General features: G+C 41.1%; 1 protein-coding gene across 2 annotated transcripts in view; it reads left to right on the plus strand.

Moving 5' to 3' along the window:
• Positions 1-21,359, plus strand: part of Dbct (Dihydrolipoamide branched chain transacylase E2) — a 183,478-nt gene that overhangs the window by 135,950 nt on the left and 26,169 nt on the right. For both annotated transcript variants that reach the window (XM_071679364.1, XM_071679365.1), the window contains exon 8: positions 13,230-13,421. In XM_071679364.1, coding sequence (XP_071535465.1) covers positions 13,230-13,421 — 192 coding nt within the window. The remainder of the gene's footprint in view (positions 1-13,229; positions 13,422-21,359) is intronic.

Below are 21,359 nucleotides of genomic sequence, written 5' to 3' on the forward strand. Positions count from 1 at the left end.
GGAAATGACAAAATTTTCACATTTGTTAGAATGTTGAAAAAATTCCAGCAATTTTCTCTGAAGCTCATTGACACATTTTGTTACATTTCCATGGGAAAGCCATCGTGCATCAGCATGGAACAGAAGTACACTTTGGGCAGCGCCAAAATCTTCACACAGCAGTTTGAATAACTGGCTGTTAAGAGCACACCCTTTTGACAACCAGTGATAATACACTTGATAGCTCAACAGGCAGGACCCTGCATGCTAAAACAAAATGATGGATCATGCAATGCATAAATGTCACACGAGGAGCTACTTCCATGACATGAGCCAGACCTTTATCCTAACATTGCTGATGACCTATCAGGTTTGCAGCCTTTCAGATTTTCCCATTATAAACCATGTTGATTGAAAAATTAATCTACTGCTTCAAAGATATCATCTGCTTTAGTGGTTGCATCTTATGCTTCCTTAATGCCTTCATTTTCTACATACTGAGTAAGTTCAACTAACTGAGCACAATTTGTCACATCTGTGGACTCATCAAGTTGAATTGCAAACCCAATTTCAGACTTATAAATCTGTCCAATCACTTACTGCAAAATATCTACTGACATTTCTTCTGTTCGTCATTGATGTGGATTGTGAGACAGGGAGACAGAGTTAATTTTTTTGCAGATTCATCTTCACGGACACAAAGCACCATTTCTCTTACTGCTGGAAGGACGAGGTCTTCTCCAATGGTATGAGCTTTCTTTTATTTGGCAATTGTAAGTGAAGCTTTATAGGATGCCTTCACTGCTGCACTGGTTTGTTGGAAAATACTGCGTTTTGGAGCCAGTCGATATTTCTTGAGCACACTTCTTTATGATGGAAAAAGTCTAGATCTTTGTTTTTGTATTTTGGATGATCTATAGATGTTAAGTGAGAAGGCTTGGCTTCATTTAATCATTGCCCAATTTCTTTTTTCTTTTTTGACAAAGTACACACCGTGGAATATTGATACCATTGTTTACTATGGATGTAAATCCCAACTGTAAGTCTCTGAATATTTCCATTTTTTGCTCATCCTATAACTGAAGGGTGGAAAGAAAATGTAAGTTTATGATAATTAACAAAAGAAATAAATGTAAAGACTATGAATTTCTTTAATTAATAAATGTATTTGAGTGATTGTGTGATTGAGTAGTTGTGTTTGTGTGCAGCATGTGTTGAGAGAGAGAGAGAGAGAGAGAGAGAGAGAGAGAGAGAGAGAGAGAGAGAGAGAGAGAGAGAGAGAGAGAGAGAGATGGTTGTTGTCTGTGGATGAAACATGCTTAGTGCAACTCACTCGGCTTCTGATTGATTGATTTGTGCTGGTGTCCCCATCAAATTTATTGTGCACCCCATGCTCATCCTGTGAGAGGTAGCACAAAAGGATTACATGGATCACAAAAAATCTTTGTCAGACCCCAGTGGGTTAATATAACATAAGATGTCACAATTTGTGTTCCAATGCATACATTATACATAGTTTCATATGGTCAGTTTTACCGACTAGATGCAAAATGTGGATGCAAACTTAAAATTTCAGGTATCTTGTTATTAGCAATAAGTGTGATATTTCTTGCAGGGTTTGTTTAGATCTATCCTAAAAGGCTTTATTTTTTCACATTCTGAGGCATAATGTTTTAGTTTGTGTCCTAATGTTTGACCACAAACTTCGCAGTTCACACGGTTAACATCTATAGGTAGGCCAAAGTGCCAGTAGTACATGTTTTACTTTATACATTTCGCTGTGATGGAAAATGCTTCTACTTATGCTTGTCTGAACTCGTCTTTGTGCTTCAAAGTGGTCAATTAGTTCTTTTCTTATTACAATTTTGAGGGTTCTAAATGACAACCCAGTGTTGTTTTCAGCATCATCTAAACTAAGTGCAAATTTGGCTAAAGCATCAGCTTTGTCATGCTCACAGAGGCCTATAAGAGAGGAAATCCATAACATTTTGATATGAGTGCCTTGCTCAATAATGTCTTGAGTATTTGTGTCTGCCTTCAGAGACCAGCATATTACATTCTGATCTCAGGGTGTCAAGGGCTAGTAGGCCCACTCAGTTAGAATCATAATTGGAGGAAATAATTTTTTTCTTAGCATGCAATGACTGTTGATAAGATATAAGCGAGTGATAAAATTCTTAGTCCTAAAATTAGATATTTGAAAGTAATGTGGGCAAAACTAAATGAGTTGAGAGTTCAATGTCAATTTATTCTATATTTTTAATCTGTATTCCTGCCGAATGATAGTCCTTTATTTAAGAATGTTTGGTTTGTTTTATACCAATATTTAGTTTTTGCTTGCCAATTTTATATATAGTATCGTATGTATGCTTAGTAATCTTATCTTGATTTCAAACTTTACTTTCATTATAACTATATGGAAGATATATTGATTTTTGAGTAATCCTGCTGACAGACAAACAAATAAATGTATAAGTGAATATATCAGTACATGACAGCTAGAGACTGAGTGTGAACAAATGAGGCCTTTGTTGTCTTTTCCTAGCGCTACCTCACGCGCGTATGGGGGAGGGGGTTGTCATTTCATGTGTGGTGGGATGGCGACAGGAATGAATGAAGGTAGCAAGTATGAATTATGCATTTATTAATTTATTTATTTTGCTTTGTCGCTGTCTCCCACGAGGTAGCGCAAGGAAACAGACAAAAGAATGGCCCAACCCACCCACATACACATGTATATACATACACGTCCACACACGCAAAATATATATACCTATACATCTCAACGTATACATATATATACACAGACATATACATATATATACACTTGTACATAATTCATACTGTCTGCCTTTATTCATTTCCATCGCCACCTCACCACACATGAAATAATAACCCCCTCCCCCCTCATGTGTGCGAGCTAACGGTAGGAAAAGACAACAAAGGTCCCATTCATTCACACTCAGTCTCTAGCTGTCATGTAATAATGCACCAAAACCACAGCTCCCTTTCCACATCCAGGCCCCACAGAACTTTCCATGGTTTACCCCAGACGCTTCACATGCCCTGGTTCAATCCATTGACAGCACGTCGACCCCGGTATACCACATCATTCCAATTCACTCTATTCCTTGCACGCCTTTCACCCTCCTGCATGTTCAGGCTCCAATCACTCAAAATCTTTTTCACTCCATCTTTCCACCTCCAATTTGGTCTCCCACTTCTCCTCGTTCCCTCCACCCCTGACACATATATCCTCTTGGTCAATCTTACCTCACTCATTCTCTCCATGTGACCAAACCATTTCAAAACTCCCTCTTGTACTCTCTCAACCACATTCTTTTTATTACCACACATCTCTCTTACCCTATTATTACTTACTCGATCAAACCACCTCACACCACATATTGTCCTCAAACATCTCATTTCCAGCACATCCACCCTCCTGTGCACAACTCTATCCATAGCCCACGCCTCGCAACCATACAACATTGTTGGAACGACTATCCCTTCAAACATACCCATTTTTGCTTTCCTAGATAATGTTCTCGACTTCCACACATTCTTCAAGGCTCCCAGAATTTTTGCCCCCTCCCCCACCTTATGATTCATTTCCGCTTCCATGGTTCCATTCGCTGCCAAATCCACTCCCAGATATCTAAAACACTTCACTTCCTCCAGTTTTTCTCCATTCAAACTTACCTTGCAGTTGACTTGACCCTCAACCCTACTGTACCTAATAACCTTGCTCTTATTCACATTTACTCTCAACTTTCTTCTTTCACACACTTTACCAAACTCAGTCAGCAGCTTCTGCAGTTTCTCACATGAATCAGCCACCAGTGCTGTACCATCAACGAACAACAACTGACTCACTTCCCAAGTTCTCTCGTCCACAACAGACTGCATACTTGCCCCTCTCTCCAAAACTCTTGCATTCACCTCCCTAACAACCCCATCCATAAACAAATAGAACAACCATGGAGACATCACATACCCCTGCCGCAAACCTACATTCACTGAGAACCAATCACTTTCCTCTCTTCCTACACGTGCACATGCCTTACATCCTCGATAAAAACTTTTCGCTGTTTCTAACAACTTGCCTCCCACACCATATATTCTTAATACCTTCCACAGAGCATCTTTATCAACTCTATCATATGCCTTCTCCAGATCCATAAATGCTACATACAAATCCATTTGCTTTTCTAAGTATTTCTCACATACATTCTTCAAAGCAAACACCTGATCCACACATCTTCTACCACTTCTGAAACCACACCGCTCTTCCCCAATCTGATGCTCTGTACATGCCTCCACCCTCCCAATCAGTACCCTCCCATATAATTTACCAGGAATGCTCAACAAACTTATACCTCTGTAATTTGAGCACTCACTTTTATCCCCTTTGCCTTTGTACAATGGCACTATGCAAGCATTCCGCCAATCCTCAGCCACCTCACCATGAATCATACATACATTAAATAACCTTATCAACCAGTCAACAATACAGTCACCCCCTTTTTTGATAAATTCCACTGCAATACCATCCATACCCTCTGCCTTGCCGGCTTTCATCTTCCGCAAAGTTTTTAGTACCTCTTCTCTGTTTACCAAATCATTTTCCCTAACCCTCTCACTTTGCACACCACCTCATACAAAACACCCCATATCTGCCACTCTATCATCAAACACATTCAACAAACCTCCAAAATACTCACTCCATCTCCTTGTCACTTCACCACTACTTGTTATTACCTCTCCATTAGCCCCCTTCAGTGAAGTTCCCATTTGCTCCCTTGTCTTACGCACTTTATTTACCTCCTTCCAAAATGTACTTTTATTCTCCCTAAAATTTAATGATACTCTTTCACCCCAACTCTCATTTGCCCTCTTTTTCACTTCTTGCACCTTTCTCTTGACCTCCTGCCTCTTTCTTTTATACATCTCCCACTCATTTGCACTATTTCCCTGCAAAAATCGTCCAAATGCCTCTCTCTTCTCTTTCACTAACGATCTTACTTCTTCATCCCACCACTCACTACCTATTCTAATCTGCCCACCTCCCACGCTTCTCATGCCACAAGCATCTTTCGCACAAGCCATCACTGCTTCCTTAAATACATCCCATTCCTCCCCCACTCCCCTTACCTCCTTTGTTCTCACCTTTTTCCATTCTGTACTCAGTCTCTCCTGGTACTTCCTCACACAAGTCTCCTTCTCAAGCTCACTTACTCTCACCACTCTCTTCACCCCAACATTCTCTCTTCTTTTCTGAAAACCTCTACAAATCTTCACCTTCGCCTCCACAAGATAATGATCAGACATCCCTCTAGTTGCACCTCTCAGCACATTAACATCCAAAAGTCTCTCTTTTGCATGCCTATCAATTAACACGTAATCCAATAACGCTCTCTGGCCATCTCTCCTACTTACATACGTATACTTATGTATATTTCTCTTTTTAAGCCAGGTATTCCCAATCACCAGTCCTTTTTCAGCACATAAATCTACAAGCCCTTCACCATGTCCTTTGCCAAAACACTGAACACCCCGTGTACACCAATTATTCTCTCAACTGCCACATTACTTACCTTTGCATTCAAATCACCCATCACTATAACCCGGTCTCGTGCATCAAAACTACTAACACTCTCACTCAGCTGCTCCCAAAACACTTGCCTCTCATGATCTTTCTTCCCATGCCCAGGTGCATATGCACCAATAATCACCCATCTCTCTCCATCCAATTTCAGTTTTACCCATATCAGTCTAGAGTTTACTTTCTTACACTTTATCACATACTCCCACCACTCCTGCCTGTTTCAGGAGTAGTGCTACTCCTTCCCTTGCTCTTGTCCTGTCACTAACCCTTGACTTTACTCCCAAGTCATTCCCAAACCACTCTTCCCCTTTACCCTTGAGCTTTGTTTCACTCAGACCCAAAACATCCATTTTCCTTTCCTCAAACATACTACCTATATCTCCTTTTTTCTCATCTTTGTTACATCCACACACATTTAGACACCCCAATCTGAGCCTTCGAGGAGGATGAGCACTCCCTGCATGACTCCTTCTGTTTCCCCTTTTGGAATATTAAAACACAAGGAGGGGAGGGTTTTTAGCCCCCCACTCCCGTCCCCTTTAGTTGCCTTCTATGACACATGAGGAATGCGTGGGAAGTATTCTTTCTCCCTTATCCCTAGTGATATCAATTAACATGTAATCTAATATTGCCCTTTGACCATCTCTCCTATTCACATATGTATACTTATGTATGTCTCTCTTTTTAAACCAGGTATTCCCAATCACCAGTCTTTTTTCAGTGTACAGATCCATGATCTCTTAACCATTTACATTCACAACACTGAATGCCCCATGTAGACCAATTATACCCTCAATTGCCACATTACTCACCTTCGCATTTGAATCACTCATCACTAATACCTGGTCCCACACACCAAAGCTGCTGACACACTCATTCAGCTGCTCTCAAAACACTTGCCTCATGGTTTTTCTTTTCATGACCAGGTGCATAAGCACCAATAATCACCCATCTCTCTCCATCCTCTTTAAGTTTTGCCCACATCAATCTAGAATTTTCTTTCTTACACAGTAATCACCAATCTCTCTCAATCTACTTTCATTTTTACCCACATCAATCAAGAATTTACTTTCATACACTATCACCAACACTATAGTGTACACCAACCCCTTACTTTAACTCCCAAGAGATATTAAAGAAGATATTAAACAAAGATATATGAAATACCAAGAAGAAAGATGGAGATACTTTTTTTGATGTGCTGCCAGGTGAAATTAGAAATCTGCATGAAATAAGAACAGAGACATTTAAAATCCTAGATAAATGGCTAAAAGCAGTTCTGTTTTATACTATACATGGCAGCATTGGAAAATAGAATTGTTAATCAAACAAGATATGCAGTGAGTCCTATGCACTAGCCCCCACATCATGGGTAAGATTGTAGGTACATTTTGTTGCTAGTTGCTAACTTATTTATTAATTTTAGTTATTTGGGTGTTTATGAGTCATATGTATGTGAGAAATACTTAGAAAAGCAAATGGATTTGTATGTAGCATTTATGGATCTGGAGAAGGCATATGATAGAGTTGATAGAGATGCTCTGTGGAAGGTATTAAGAATATATGGTGTGGGAGGCAAGTTGTTAGAAGCAGTGAAAAGTTTTTATCGAGGATGTAAGGCATGTGTACGTGTAGGAAGAGAGGAAAGTGATTGGTTCTCAGTGAATGTAGGTTTGCGGCAGGAGTGTGTGATGTCTCCATGGTTGTTTAATTTGTTTATGGATGGGGTTGTTAGGGAGGTAAATGCAAGAGTTTTGGAAAGAGGGGCAAGTATGAAGTCTGTTGGGGATGAGAGAGCTTGGGAAGTGAGTCAGTTGTTGTTTGCTGATGATACAGCGCTGGTGGCTGATTCATGTGAGAAACTGCAGAAGCTGGTGACTGAGTTTGGTAAAGTGTGTGAAAGAAGAAAGTTAAGAGTAAATGTGAGTTTGAATGGAGAAAAACTGGAGGAAGTGAAGTGTTTTAGATATCTGGGAGTGGATTTGGCAGCGGATGGAACCATGGAAGCGGAAGTGGATCATAGGGTGGGGGAGGGGGTGAAAATTCTGGGGGCCTTGAAGAATGTGTGGAAGTCGAGAACATTATCTCGGAAAGCAAAAATGGGTATGTTTGAAGGAATAGTGGTTCCAACAATGTTGTATGGTTGCGAGGCGTGGGCTATGGATAGAGTTGTGCGCAGGAGGATGGATGTGCTGGAAATGAGATGTTTGAGGACAATGTGTGGTGTGAGGTGGTTTGATCGAGTGAGTAACGTAAGGGTAAGAGAGATGTGTGGAAATAAAAAGAGCATGGTTGAGAGAGCAGAAGAGGGTGTTTTGAAGTGGTTTGGGCACATGGAGAGAATGAGTGAGGAAAGATTGACCAAGAGGATATATGTGTCGGAGGTGGAGGGAACGAGGAGAAGAGGGAGACCAAATTGGAGGTGGAAAGATGGAGTGAAAAAGATTTTGTGTGATCGGGGCCTGAACATGCAGGAGGGTGAAAGGAGGGCAAGGAATAGAGTGAATTGGAGCGATGTGGTATACCGGGGTTGACGTGCTGTCAGTGGATTGAATCAAGGCATGTGAAGCGTCTGGGGTAAACCATGGAAAGCTGTGTAGGTATGTATATTTGCGTGTGTGGACGTAGGTATATACATGTGTATGGGGGGGGTTGGGCCATTTCTTTCGTCTGTTTCCTTGCGCTACCTCGCAAACGCGGGAGACAGCGACAAAGTATAATAAAAAAAAAATAATGTTTAACAGAGATTTAGATAACAGGCTTTGAGATTTGCCCTCATGCAAAAGTTACTCAGTTTTGAAATTTAATGTTTTGGAAGGAGGTAAATAAAGTGCGTAAGACAAGGGAACAAATGGAAACATCAGTGAAGGGGGCTAATGGGGAGGTGATAACAAGTAGTGGTGATGTGAGAAGGAGATGGAGTGAGTATTTTGAAGGTTTGTTGAATGTGTTTGATGATAGAGTGGCAGATATAGGGTGTTTTGGTCTAGGTGGTGTGCAGAGTGAGAGGGTTTGAGAGAATGATTTGGTAAACAGAGAAGAGATAGTAAAAGCTTTGCGGAAGATGAAAGCCGGTAAGGCAGCAGGTTTGGATGTTATTGCAATGGAATTTATTAAAAAAGGGGGTGACTGTGTTGTTGACTGGTTGGTAAGGTTATTTGATGTATGTATGACTCATAAGTATACTTATGTAAGTAGGAGAGATGGCCAGAGAGCATTATTGGATTACATGTTAATTGATAGGTGCATCAAAGAGAGACTTTTGGATGTTAATGTGCTGAGGGATGCAACTGGAGGGATGTCTGATCATTATCTTGTGGAGGCAAAGGTGAAGATTTGTAGAGGTTTTCAGAAAAGAAGAGAGAATGTTGGGGTAAAGAGAGTGGTGAGAGTAAGTGAGCTTTGGAAGGAGACTTGTGTGAGGAAGTTCCAGGAGAGACTGAGTACAGAATGGAAAAAGGTGAGAACAAAGGATGTAAGGGGAGTGGGGGAAGAATGGGATGTATTTAGGGAAGTAGTGATGGATTGCGCAAAAGATGCTTGTGGCATGAGAAGCGTGGGAGGTGGGCAGATTAGAAAGGGTAGCGAGTGGTGGGATGGAGAAATAAGATTATTAGTGAAAGAGAAGAGAGAGGCATTTGGACGATTTTTGCAGGGAAAAAATGCAAATAATTGGGAGATGTATAAAAGAAAGAAGCAAGCGGTCAAGAGAAAGGTGCAAGAAGTGAAAAAGAGAGCAAATGAAAGTTGGGGTGAGAGAGTATCATTAAATTTTAGGGAGAATAAATAGATGTTTTGGAAGGAGGTAAATAAAGTGTGTAAGACAAGGGAACAAATGGGAACATCAGTGAAAGGGGCTAATGGGGAGGTGATAACAAGAAGTGGTGATGTGAGAAGGAGATGGAGTGAGTATTTTGAAGGTTTGTTGAATGTGTTTGATGATTGAGTGGCAGATATAGGGTGCTTTGGTCGAGGTGGTGTGCAAAGTGAGAGGGTTAGGGAGAATAATTTGGTGAACAGAGAAGAGGTGGTGAAAGCTTTGTGGAAGATGAAAGCCGGTAAGGCAGCAGGTTTGGATGGTATTGTAGTGGAATTTATTAAGAAAGGGGGTGACTGTGTTGTTGACTGGTTGGTAAGGTTATTTAATGTATGTATGACATGGTGAGGTACCTGAAGATTGGCTGAATGCTTGCATAGTGCCATTGTACAAAGGCAAAGGGGATAAAAGTGAGTGCTCAAATTGCAGAAGTATAAGTTTGTTGAGTATTCCTGGTAAATTGTATGGGAGGGTATTGATTGAGAGGGTGAAGGCATGTACAGAGCATCAGACTGGGGAAGAGCAGTGTGGTTTCAAAAGTGGTAGAGGATGTGTGGTTCAGGTGTTTGCTTTGAAGAATGTATGTGAGAAATACTTAGGAAAGCAAATGGATTTGTATGTAGCATTTATGGATCTGGAGAAGGCATATGATAGAGTTGATAGAGATGCTCTATGGAAGGTATTAAGAATATATGGTGTGGGAGGCAAGTTGTTAGAAGTAGTGAAAAGTTTTTATCGAGGATGTAAGGCATGTGTACGAGTAGGAAGAGAGGAAAGTGATTGGTTCTCAGTGAATGTTGGTTTGTGGCTGGGGTGCGTGATGTCTCCATGGTTGTTTAATTTGTTTATGGATGGGGTTGTTAGGGTGGTGAATGCAAGAGTTTTGGAGAGAGGGGCAAGTATGCAGTCTGTTGTGGATGAGAGAGCTTGGGAAGTGAGTCAGTTGTTGTTCACTGATGATACAGCGCTGGTGGCTGATTCAGGTGAGAAACTGCAGAAACTGGTGACTGAGTTTGGTAAAGTGTGCGAAAGAACAAAGTTAAGAGTAAATGTGAATAAGAGCAAGGTTATTAGGTACAGTAGGGTTGAGGGACAAGTCAATTGGGAGGTACGTTTGAATAGAGAAAAACTAGAGGAAGTGAAGTGTTTTAGATATCTGGGGGTGGATTTGGCAGCGGAAGGAACCATGGAAGCGGAAGTGAGTCATAGGGTGGGGGAGGGGGCAAAAGTTCTGGAAGCATTGAAAAATGTGTGGAGGGCGAGAACGTTATCTTGGAAAGCAAAAATGGGTATGTTTGAAGGAATAGTGGTTCCGACAATGTTATATGGTTGTGAGGCGTGGGCTATAGATAGAGTTGTCCGAAGGATGTGCTGGAAATGAGATGTTTGAGGACATTATGTGCTGTAAATGGATTGAACCAGGGCATGTGAAGCGTCTGGGGTAAACCATGGAAAGTTCTGTGGGGCCTGGATGTGGAAAGGGAGCTTTGGTTTCAGTGCATCATACATGACACTTAGAGACTGAGTGTGAACAAATGTGGCCCTTGTTGTCTTTACCTAGTGCTACCTTGTGCACATGAGGGGGAAGGGGGCTGTCATTTCATGTGTGGCGGGGTGGCAATGGGAAAGAATAAGGGCAGGCAGTATGAATTATGTACATGTGTATATATATGTAGATGTCTGTGTGTGTATATATATGTATATGTTGAGATTTATAGGTATGTATATGTGTGTGTTTGGACGTGTATGTATATGCATGAGTATGTGGGTGGGCTGGGCCATTCTTTAATCTATTTCCTTGCGCTACCTCACTAATGCGGGAGACAGCGACAAAGTATAATAAATAAAATGAAATAGTTATGACTCATGGTGAGGTGCCTGAGGATTGGCTGAATGCTTGCATAGTGCCATTGTACAAAGGCAAAGGGGATAAAAATGAGTGCTCAAATTACAGAGGTATAAGAGTCTTGAGTATTCCTGGGAAACTATATGGGAGGGTATTGATTGAGAGGGTGAAGGCATGTACAGAGCATCAGATTGGGGAAGACCATTGTGGTTTCAGAAGTGACAGAGGATGTGTGGATCAGGTGTTTGCTTTGAAGAATGTATGTGAGAAATACTTAGAAAAGCAAATGGATTTGTATGTAGCATTTATGGATCTGGAAAAGGCATATGATAGAGTTGATAGAGATGCTCTGTGGAAGGTATTAACAATATATGGTGTGGGAGGCAAGTTGTTGGAAGCAGTGAAAAGTTTTTATCAAGGATGTAAGGCATGTGTACGAGCAGAAAGAGAGGAAAGTGATTGGTTCTCAGTGAATGTTGGTTTGCAGCAGGGGTGCTTAATGTCTCCATGGCTGTTTAATTTGTTTATGGATGGAGTTGTTAGGGAGGTGAATGCAAGAGTTTTAGAAAGAGGGGCAAGTATGCAGTCTGTTGTGGATGAGAGAGCTTGGGAAGTGAGTTAGTTGTTCGCTGATGATACAGCACTGGTGGCTGATTTGGGTGAGAAACTCCAGAAACTGGTGACTGAGTTTGGTAAAGTGTGTAAAAGAAGAAAGGTAGGAGTAAATGTGAATAAGAGCAAGGTTATTAGGTACAGTAGGGTTGAGGGACAAGTCAATTGGGAGGTAAGTTTGAATGGAGAAAAACTGGAGGAAGTGAAGTGTTTTAGATATCTGGGAGTGGATTTGGCAGCGGATGGAACCATGGAAATAGAAGTGAATCATAGTGTGGGGGAGGGGGTGAAAGTTCTGGGAGTGTTGAAAAATGTGTGGAAGTCAAGAACGTTATCTTGGAAAGCAAAAATGGGTATGTTTGAAGGAATAGTGGTTCTAACAATGTTATATGGTTGTGAGGCATGGGCTATAGATAGAGTTGTGTGCCGGAGGGTGGATGTGCTGGAAATGAGATGTTTGAGGACAATATATGGTGTGAGGTGGTTTGATCGAGTAAGTAATGAAAGGGTAAGAGAGATGTGTGGTAATAAAAAGAGTGTGGTTGAGAAAGCAGAAGAGGGTGTTTTGAAATGGTTTGGTCATATGGAGAGAATGAGTGAGGAAAGATTGACAAAGAGGATATATGTGTCAGAGGTGGAGGGAACGAAGAGAATTGGGAGACCAAATTGGGTGTGGGTAGATGGAGTGAAAAAGATTTTGAGTGATCGTGGCCTGAACATACAGGAGGGTGAAAGGAGTGCAAGGAATAGAGTGAATTGGAACGATGTGATATACTGGGGTCGAGGTGCTGTCAATGGATTGAACCAAGGCATGTGAAGCGTCTGGAGTAAACCATGGAAAGTTTTGTGGAGCCTGGATGTGGAAAGGGAGCTGTGGTATCAGTGCATTATACATGACAGTTGGAGACTAAGTGTGAACGAATGTAGCCTTTGTTGTCTTTTCCTAGCGTTACCTCTTGCACATGCAGGGAAGTGGGCTGTTATTTCATGTGTGGTGGGGTGGCAATGGGAATGAATAAAGGCAGACAGTATGAATTATGTACATGTGTATATATATGTATGTCTGTGTGTGTATATATATGTATACATTGAGATGTATAGGTATGTATATGTGGTCTGTGTGGATGTGTATGTATATACATGTGTATGTAGGTGGGTTGGGCCATTCTTTCATCTGTTTCCTTGCGCTGCTTCGCTAACACGGGAGACAGCGACAAAGTATGATAAAAATAAATAGATAGATACATTGTATTTCACACAGAGTTCTGCAAATATCCTTTTATTTCAATGTTGGGATTTAGAGATTTGCATTGAAAGTTTTAGAGAATATCACTTGTAGTTAACATTGGTATCCATTTTTTATATAGGCCAGTCACAACATCGGTGTTGCCATGGACACTAGTGATGGACTAGTAGTGCCAAATGTAAAGGGTGTCCAGGGTCTGACACTGCTTGAAGTAGCTGCTGAGCTGAACCGTCTACAGGAGTTGGGAGCAAGAGGAGCTCTGAAGACGCAAGACATTACTGGTGGCACCTTCACGCTGTCCAACATTGGTTCAGTAAGTTTTCTGTTGTCTGTGTTTTTTAGATTTTTTTTTATAAGAAAACCTACTCAAAGTGGAATATAATCTTTCACTTATGAAGAAGTAAGATTAGAGCTAAGGCTTGCATGCTGACATTCAGGCTTGCCTACAAAAAATTATAGTAATTAGCAGTAATGTAAAATATGTCATGTAATAGATTCTTAATACATACACGTTGTACTTCTCTAATCTGGGACTCTGTAGTCAGGTAACTCCTATGGTCCAGCATGTTTTCAGTCTGCCACCAGGGTGGTGCTTATAGCAGTGCTTTGGTGTCAAAATTTGTTTACACTGAAGCCGAGGTAATTAACAGTCCTGTTAATTTCTTATATTCAGTTTTTTGCTGAAAATGAAAGCCAGAAAAATTTAAAGTTTCGGGAAACTTTGAAAGGTGCCAGGAGTACAGAATTAGACAGTGTTTTAAGCTCTGATGTAATGAAAGTTTAAGCACTTCAGGGGAGATGCTTATCGTGCAGGCCAAAGTTTTTCATAGAGAACTAAAGCTGGACTATGACTGAATATTTGCAGGGATGGTTACACAAGTTTAAGTGGAGGCATGGAATTTCAGCTCATAGTGTGTCTGGAGAAACATGTAGTACTAAAATGGAAGCTTGTAGTTTAAGGTTGTATTAAAAGAATTGATAAAAACTCCAATTCTCTATCAAACAACCGACAGCAGCAATACATACAGGGCGGGAGAGAGTGTACAAGCTGACTGTCTAGCTGGGACTGATGCAGTGCAGGCTGGCTATCTTGACAATAACAATAAAACAACAATATTAATAAGAGTTGGCCATAGCCAACTGCCAACCTATGGTCGTTTGTTACATTAACTACTCATCACAAAGCTGCAACAAAGTTTGTGGATGAATTTGCATGGTGGCAGTGGAAAACTTAGCCCCAGAACAAAATGATAATGCTGATGAATCTTCCCTGTATTGATGTCAGATGCCACGAAAAACCCTTTCCCATGATATTGAGGAGTCTCGACATGGGGTTACTTCTGATGTAAACTGATGTAACAATTAAAACCTTTTTTGAAAGATTAAATGGTTGCATTATTTCCTATTTCGAGCTTTGTTCTACCTTTGATAACACAGCAATATGTGTGTGGAATGAGCTGGCAAAACTAGGGGTTGGGAATATGTTTACATAGGAGGTTCCCTTAGGGATCAGTTTCCGTTTTATGGCATTTTCTGTGGTCTGGTAATGGGCAGCTCCCAAGAATGCCAGACTAAAGAAGTTCAACCTGTACTATGAAATGAAAGCTGAGAAGTTAGGGGATGAATGTGGAAAATTCATCTTCCCTAGAAGTTGACTCAAGTGAAAATCAGTCCTAAAACAGCAGAAATTTAGATTGAGAAGATAAGGAGTCACTTAAAGATTGCATGTATTGAGCCTGCCATAGAGGTGTGTGGCAGTTAAAATTGGCTGTGGAAAGAGAAGAACAACATAGGGATATGAATATTTAAGAAAGAATGTTTATGTGAAAATAAAGTAGATGCTTAATTTTAAAAGAAAAAAAAAAGACATATAGAAGGCAGGTAATGTAGAATGTGTAATTTTTGATTAAAGAGTAAAAATACAGTGTAGAAGAATAAAAGAAAATTAACTTAGGATCTTAGAAAAAGGTTGATTGAATATTGAATGGAGAATAACAAGTTATTTTGGAAGGGGTTTAATAATGCTGAAGGAATGCTCAGAATTGAAAAATGAAGGCACACTGGACAAGTCTCAGGGATTGTTTGTGATAAGGGCCGGAAATCCTCCCCTCCTTGTATTAACTTTCTAAAATGGGAAACAGAAGAAGGAGTCACGCGGGGAGTGATCATCCTCCTCGAAGGCTCAGAGTGGGGTGCCTAAATGTGTGTGGATGTAACCAAGATGTGAAAAAAGGAGAGATAGGTAGTATGTTTGAGGAAAGGAACCTGGATGTTTTGGCTCTGAGTGAAACGAAGCTCAAGGGTAAAGGGGAAGAGTGGTTTGGAAATGTCTGGGGAGTGAAGTCAGGGGTTAGTGAGAGGACAAGAGCAAGGGAAGGAGTAGCAATACTCCTGAAACAGGAGTTGTGGGAGTATGTGATAGAATGTAAGAAAGTAAATTCTCGATTAATATGGGTAAAATTGAAAGTTGATGGAGAGAGGTGGATGATTAGTGGTGCATATGCACCTGGGCATGAGAAGAAAGATCATGAGAGGCAAGTGTTTTGGGAGCAGCTGAATGAGTGTGTTAGCGGTTTTGATGCACGAGACCGGGTTATAGTGATGGGTGATTTGAATGCAAAGGTGAGTAATGTGGCAGTTGAGGGAATAATTGGTATGCATGGGGTGTTCAGTGTTGTAAATGGAAATGGTGAAGAGCTTGTAGATTTATGTGCTGAAAAAGGACTGATGATTGGGAATACCTGGTTTAAAAAGCGAGATATACATAAGTATACTTATGTAAGTAGGAGAGATGGCCAGAGAGCGTTATTGGATTACGTGTTAATTGACAGGCGTGCGAAAGAGAGACTTTTGGATGTTAATGTGCTGAGAGGTGCAACTGGAGGGATGTCTGATCATTATCTTGTGGAGGCTAAGGTGAAGATTAGTATGGGTTTTCAGAAAAGAGGAGTGAATGTTGGGGTGAAGAAGGTGGTGAGAGTAAGTGAGCTTGGGAAGGAGACCTGTGTGGGGAAGTACCAGGAGAGACTGTGTACAGAATGGAAAAAGGTGAGAACAATGGAAGTAAGGGGAGTGGGGGAGGAATGGGATGTATTTAGGGAATCAGTGATGGATTGCGCAAAAGATGCTTGTGGCATGAGAAGAGTGGGAGGTGGGCTGTTTAGAAAGGGTAGTGAGTGGTGGGATGAAGAAGTAAGAGTATTAGTGAAAGAGAAGAGAGAGGCATTTGGACGATTTTTGCAGGGAAAAAATGCAATTGAGTGGGAGAAGTATAAAAGAAAGAGACAGGAGGTCAAGAGAAAGGTGCAAGAGGTGAAAAAAAGGGCAAATGAGAGTTGGGGTGAGAGACTATCAGTAAATTTTAGGGAGAATAAAAAGATGTTCTGGAAGGAGGTAAATAGGGTGCGTAAGACAAGGGAGCAAATGGGAACTTCAGTGAAGGGCGTAAATGGGGAGGTGATAACAAGTAGTGGTGATGTGAGAAGGAGATGGAATGAGTATTTTGAAGGTTTGTTGAATGTGTCTGATGACAGAGTGGCAGATATAGGGTGTTTTGGTCGAGGTGGTGTGCAAAGTGAGAGGGTTAGGGAAAATGATTTGGTAAACAGAGAAGAGGTAGTAAAAGCTTTGCGGAAGATGAAAGCTGGCAAGGCAGCAGGATTGGATGGTATTGCAGTGGAATTTATTAAAAAAGGGGGTGACTGTATTGTTGACTGGTTGGTAAGGTTATTTAATGTATGTATGACTCATGGTGAGGTGCCTGAGGATTGGCGGAATGAGTGCATAGTGCCATTGTACAAAGGCAAAGGGGATAAGAGTGAGTGCTCAAATTACAGAGGTATAAGTTTGTTGAGTATTCCTGGTAAATTATATGGGAGGGTATTGATTGAGAGGGTGAAGGCATGTACAGAGCATCAGATTGGGGAAGAGCAGTGCGGTTTCAGAAGTGGTAGAGGATGTGTGGATCAGGTGTTTGCTTTGAAGAATGTATGTGAGAAATACTTAGAAAAGCAAATGGATTTGTATGTAGCATTTATGGATCTGGAGAAGGCATATGATAGAGTTGATAGAGATGCTCTGTGGAAGGTATTAAGAATATATGATGTGGGAGGCAAGTTGTTAGAAGCAGTGAAAAGTTTTTATCGAGGATGTAAGGCATGTGTACGTGTAGGAAGAGAGGAAAGTGATTGGTTCTCAGTGAATGTAGGTTTGCGGCAGGGGTGTGTGATGTCTCCATGGTTGTTTAATTTGTTTATGGATGGGGTTGTTAGGGAGGTAAATGCAAGAGTCCTGGAAAGAGGGGCAAGTATGAAGTCTGTGGGGGATGAGAGAGCTTGGGAAGTGAGTCAGTTGTTGTTCGCTGATGATACAGCGCTGGTGGCTGATTCATGTGAGAAACTGCAGAAGCTGGTGACTGAGTTTGGTAAAGTGTGTGGAAGAAGAAAGTTAAGAGTAAATGTGAATAAGAGCAAGGTTATTAGGTACAGTAGGGTTGAGGGTCAAGTCAATTGGGAGGTGAGTTTGAATGGAGAAAAACTGGAGGAAGTGAAGTGTTTTAGATATCTGGGAGTGGATCTGTCAGCGGATGGAACCATGGAAGCGGAAGTGGATCATAGGGTGGGGGAGGGGGCGAAAATTTTGGGAGCCTTGAAAAATGTGTGGAAGTCGAGAACATTATCTCGGAAAGCAAAAATGGGTATGTTTGAAGGAATAGTGGTTCCAACAATGCTGTATGGTTGCGAGGCGTGGGCTATGGATAGAGTTGTGCGCAGGAGGATGGATGTGCTGGAAATGAGATGTTTGAGGACAATGTGTGGTGTGAGGTGGTTTGATCGAGTAAGTAACGTAAGGGTAAGAGAGATGTGTGGAAATAAAAAGAGCGTGGTTGAGAGAGCAGAAGAGGGTGTTTTGAAATGGTTTGGGCACATGGAGAGAATGAGTGAGGAAAGATTGACCAAGAGGATATATGTGTCGGAGGTGGAGGGAACGAGGAGAAGAGGGAGACCAAATTGGAGGTGGAAAGATGGAGTGAAAAAGATTTTGTGTGATCGGGGCCTGAACATGCAGGAGGGTGAAAGGAGGGCAAGGAATAGAGTGAATTGGAGCGATGTGGTATACAGGGGTTGACGTGCTGTCAGTGGATTGAATCAAGGCATGTGAAGCGTCTGGGGTAAACCATGGAAAGCTGTGTAGGTATGTATATTTGCGTGTGTGGACGTGTGTATGTACATGTGTATGGGGGGGGGGGTTGGGCCATTTCTTTCGTCTGTTTCCTTTCGCTACCTCGCAAACGCGGGAGACAGCGACAAAGTATAAAAAAGAAAAAAAAAAAAAAAAATTTCAAAATGTTGATTAAAAGAGGGCTTAAGAGATATGTGAGTAGGAGAATTCAAAATAGGTATTAGGGAGAGGAGAACATCACCAAAGATCTTTCAGGAGTAGTAATGCAATTAAGAAATAGAACAATAGGGTGTAAATGGGTTTGTGAGTGAGATGAAGAGTGAAGGTTATAGTATTGTAGAATGGGCATGGAAAGTCTGTGTGGCAGCATGGAAAAATGGTCATGTGCCTCAAGGCTTGGATGAATGTGAGTTGAGTAACAATGATTGAAAGGATTATAAGGTTTAAGATTCATAAATGTTAAAAGATTAGAAAACCCCTCTTAGGTGAAGAACTTGTTGGATTTAGAAAGGAAAGAATTTCTAAAGACTTATTATGCCTGAGTAGGTTGTTAGGAGTGTTCTTAAGGAAAAATAATTTAATGCTTCATATATAGCCTTAGAGAAGGCATATGATAGTTCATAAGAAAGGACTATCTTTGGTGTGTATGGGAAACTGAATTCTGTTAATGATAGCATTGCTTATATGCGTTTATGATGAGAGTAGTGCTTGTGTTCGAGTGAATGATGGCGTGAGTGAGTCTGTTTAAAGTTGTCATGGTCATTTAATGATTTTATGATTGAGTCATTAAATGAGTTAAGATTAAGATGGAGTGACAGCAGGTAAATGTTGAATCATGGGATAGCACAGTCAAGGCTGTCACATTTATTGTATGCAGCAGGTGTTGCTTAGATGGCTGAATGAGAGGAGGACTTGGGTAGAATGGTAGATTGCTTTAACTTTGTATGTAGTAGCAGGATGTTGAAAGTAGATATATTTAAGAGCGAGGTTCTTCCTTTTGAAAGAAAATGAAATTCACACCGTAATACTAGTTTGAATAGAGAAGAATTTGTAGTTAGTTTAGGTACATTGTAGTAATGATCAGTAAGAATTGTGAAGGGAGAGTTGAAGTGTTGAGTAGGGTTATGTGAGGAGGTTTGGGTGTTGATTCCATCTTCATGTTCTACCTCTTTCAGAATATAGAGGTTGATGAAAAATGGTGGATGTTTCATTCCTCAGTGGCCTGTCCTGTGAGCAATATTTCTTGGAAAGTATCAGTACAGGACTTTCACTATTCCAATGAAATTGGTGAGGAAGATCTCATTCACTAACCTTTTTTCATTTGACCCTCAGATCATTGAAGACCTTTTTTCTTTGTTAGATTGGTTCTCTCTCTGACAATCAGCGACTGCCACCAAATTGACATAACCAATCCACATGCTTTCAGATTTTGAGCCCACAGGTCCATGGGATCACATGACTGATGTGTATCATGTTTTGCTGCTGTCAGCAGTCTTGTTGTATATCTATCTGTATCTCATGTGTGGACGTGTATGTATATACATGTGTATGTGGGTGGATTGGGCCATTCTTTCGTCTGTTTCCTTGCGCTACCTCGCTGACGTGGGAGACAGCAACAAAGCAAAATAAATAAATCTCTGATGCCTTTCCAATTGGAACACCCTCAAAGGGATGGCCACGGCAATAGAGTCACTATAATAAGTGAACTCCAGTTCCGCTTCTTAGCCTTTAGTGCCTTACACTTAACAGGCCACTGGCAGAGGGCTAGTTGAGTGCAGTGTTTGCTGAGGCTTCTGCCTAATTTTTCTAGTGACTGCTTCTGTCTAATGCTCCCACCAACTACTACTGCCTAATGCTCCTGCCTAAATGTTCCTACCTACTACTTCTATCTACTGCTCCCACCATTTTGCCCAAAGGCAGGGCTAGTGCATAGTGCTCACTACAGGAAAACTAGTTATGAGAAGAATGAGCTGTGTGAGTTAAGTGTTGTCAAGTGTTTCATATGAGAAGGAGAGATGGTACGTTTGTAGACAGAGTGCCAGTATTCCATGTGTCAGTGAGGCAGAAAGAAGAGACAGCTATCAGGGTCAGAGGAGTGCAACTTAACATCCACTGAAGTGCTGGTTTGTTAAGCAAATGTCACTAACCCTCCCGAGACCCAGATGGGTACTGTATACCTTCCTGGTCATTGGCTGCCTACCGACTGCTACTTACTATTGTTATATATCAGTATCACGTTATATATCAATATCATTTTTCTCGTGTTAATGATTATTTATTGTATTGTTTTTACATAAATCCTTATATAAGTATAGAATCTTTCTTTCATACTTGCGTGCAATTTCCCACATGAGCTAGGCAGCTGTGGCAGTATTGTAACCAATGAGGTTAGGAGGTGCTGCTTCTATGAATAGGCTCAAAATTGAGGAAGTTGTCAAGTTTCAGTGTATCTAGTGGATACTTTAGTTTTCTAGAGTATCCAAGTCTCACTGCTCCTTCTCGTGGTGACCTAAAGACACCCCTTAGGGGTGGAACTAAAGAGGGAGGCATTGCCTAAGTTCGTCAGGACAGTTCTTTTGAATACTGACAGTCACTTGAGGTGTGCTGGGACATTTTAGTATTTTGGACTATTTTGGAGCCTCGCTGCCTCTGGAAACATTGTACTGGAGTTGCCCTCTGCCAGTGGCCTGTCAAGGATGAGGCACAAAAGGCTAAGAAGCAGCCCTATAGTCTACCAGTTATGCCAAGGAATAAAGGAGATTAGCAGTTGAGGGTGGTGATGCTGAATGTGAATGGGATGACTGGTGAGAGTAAAGGGAGGGAGCTTGTGGAGAAGTTAAAAAGTTGTAGTTTGGAAGTGCTGGAGATTGGGCAGGGTGTTTGGAGTGAAAATGGAAATGATGAATGCGAGTTATGGGGCGGCATGTAAGAAGGAGTAGTATGGACAAGAATGAGTGAAAATCATTGGGGAAGAGGGGAAGAAGAAGGTGCAACTCTGGTAACACCGAGAGTTTAGGAAAGTGTTACAGAGCACGGACAAAATGGATGAAGAATGGTGTAGGTGAAAGGA

This window comes from Panulirus ornatus, chromosome 29, assembly GCF_036320965.1.
Source record: "Panulirus ornatus isolate Po-2019 chromosome 29, ASM3632096v1, whole genome shotgun sequence".
Taxonomy (NCBI): Eukaryota; Metazoa; Arthropoda; class Malacostraca; order Decapoda; family Palinuridae; genus Panulirus; species Panulirus ornatus.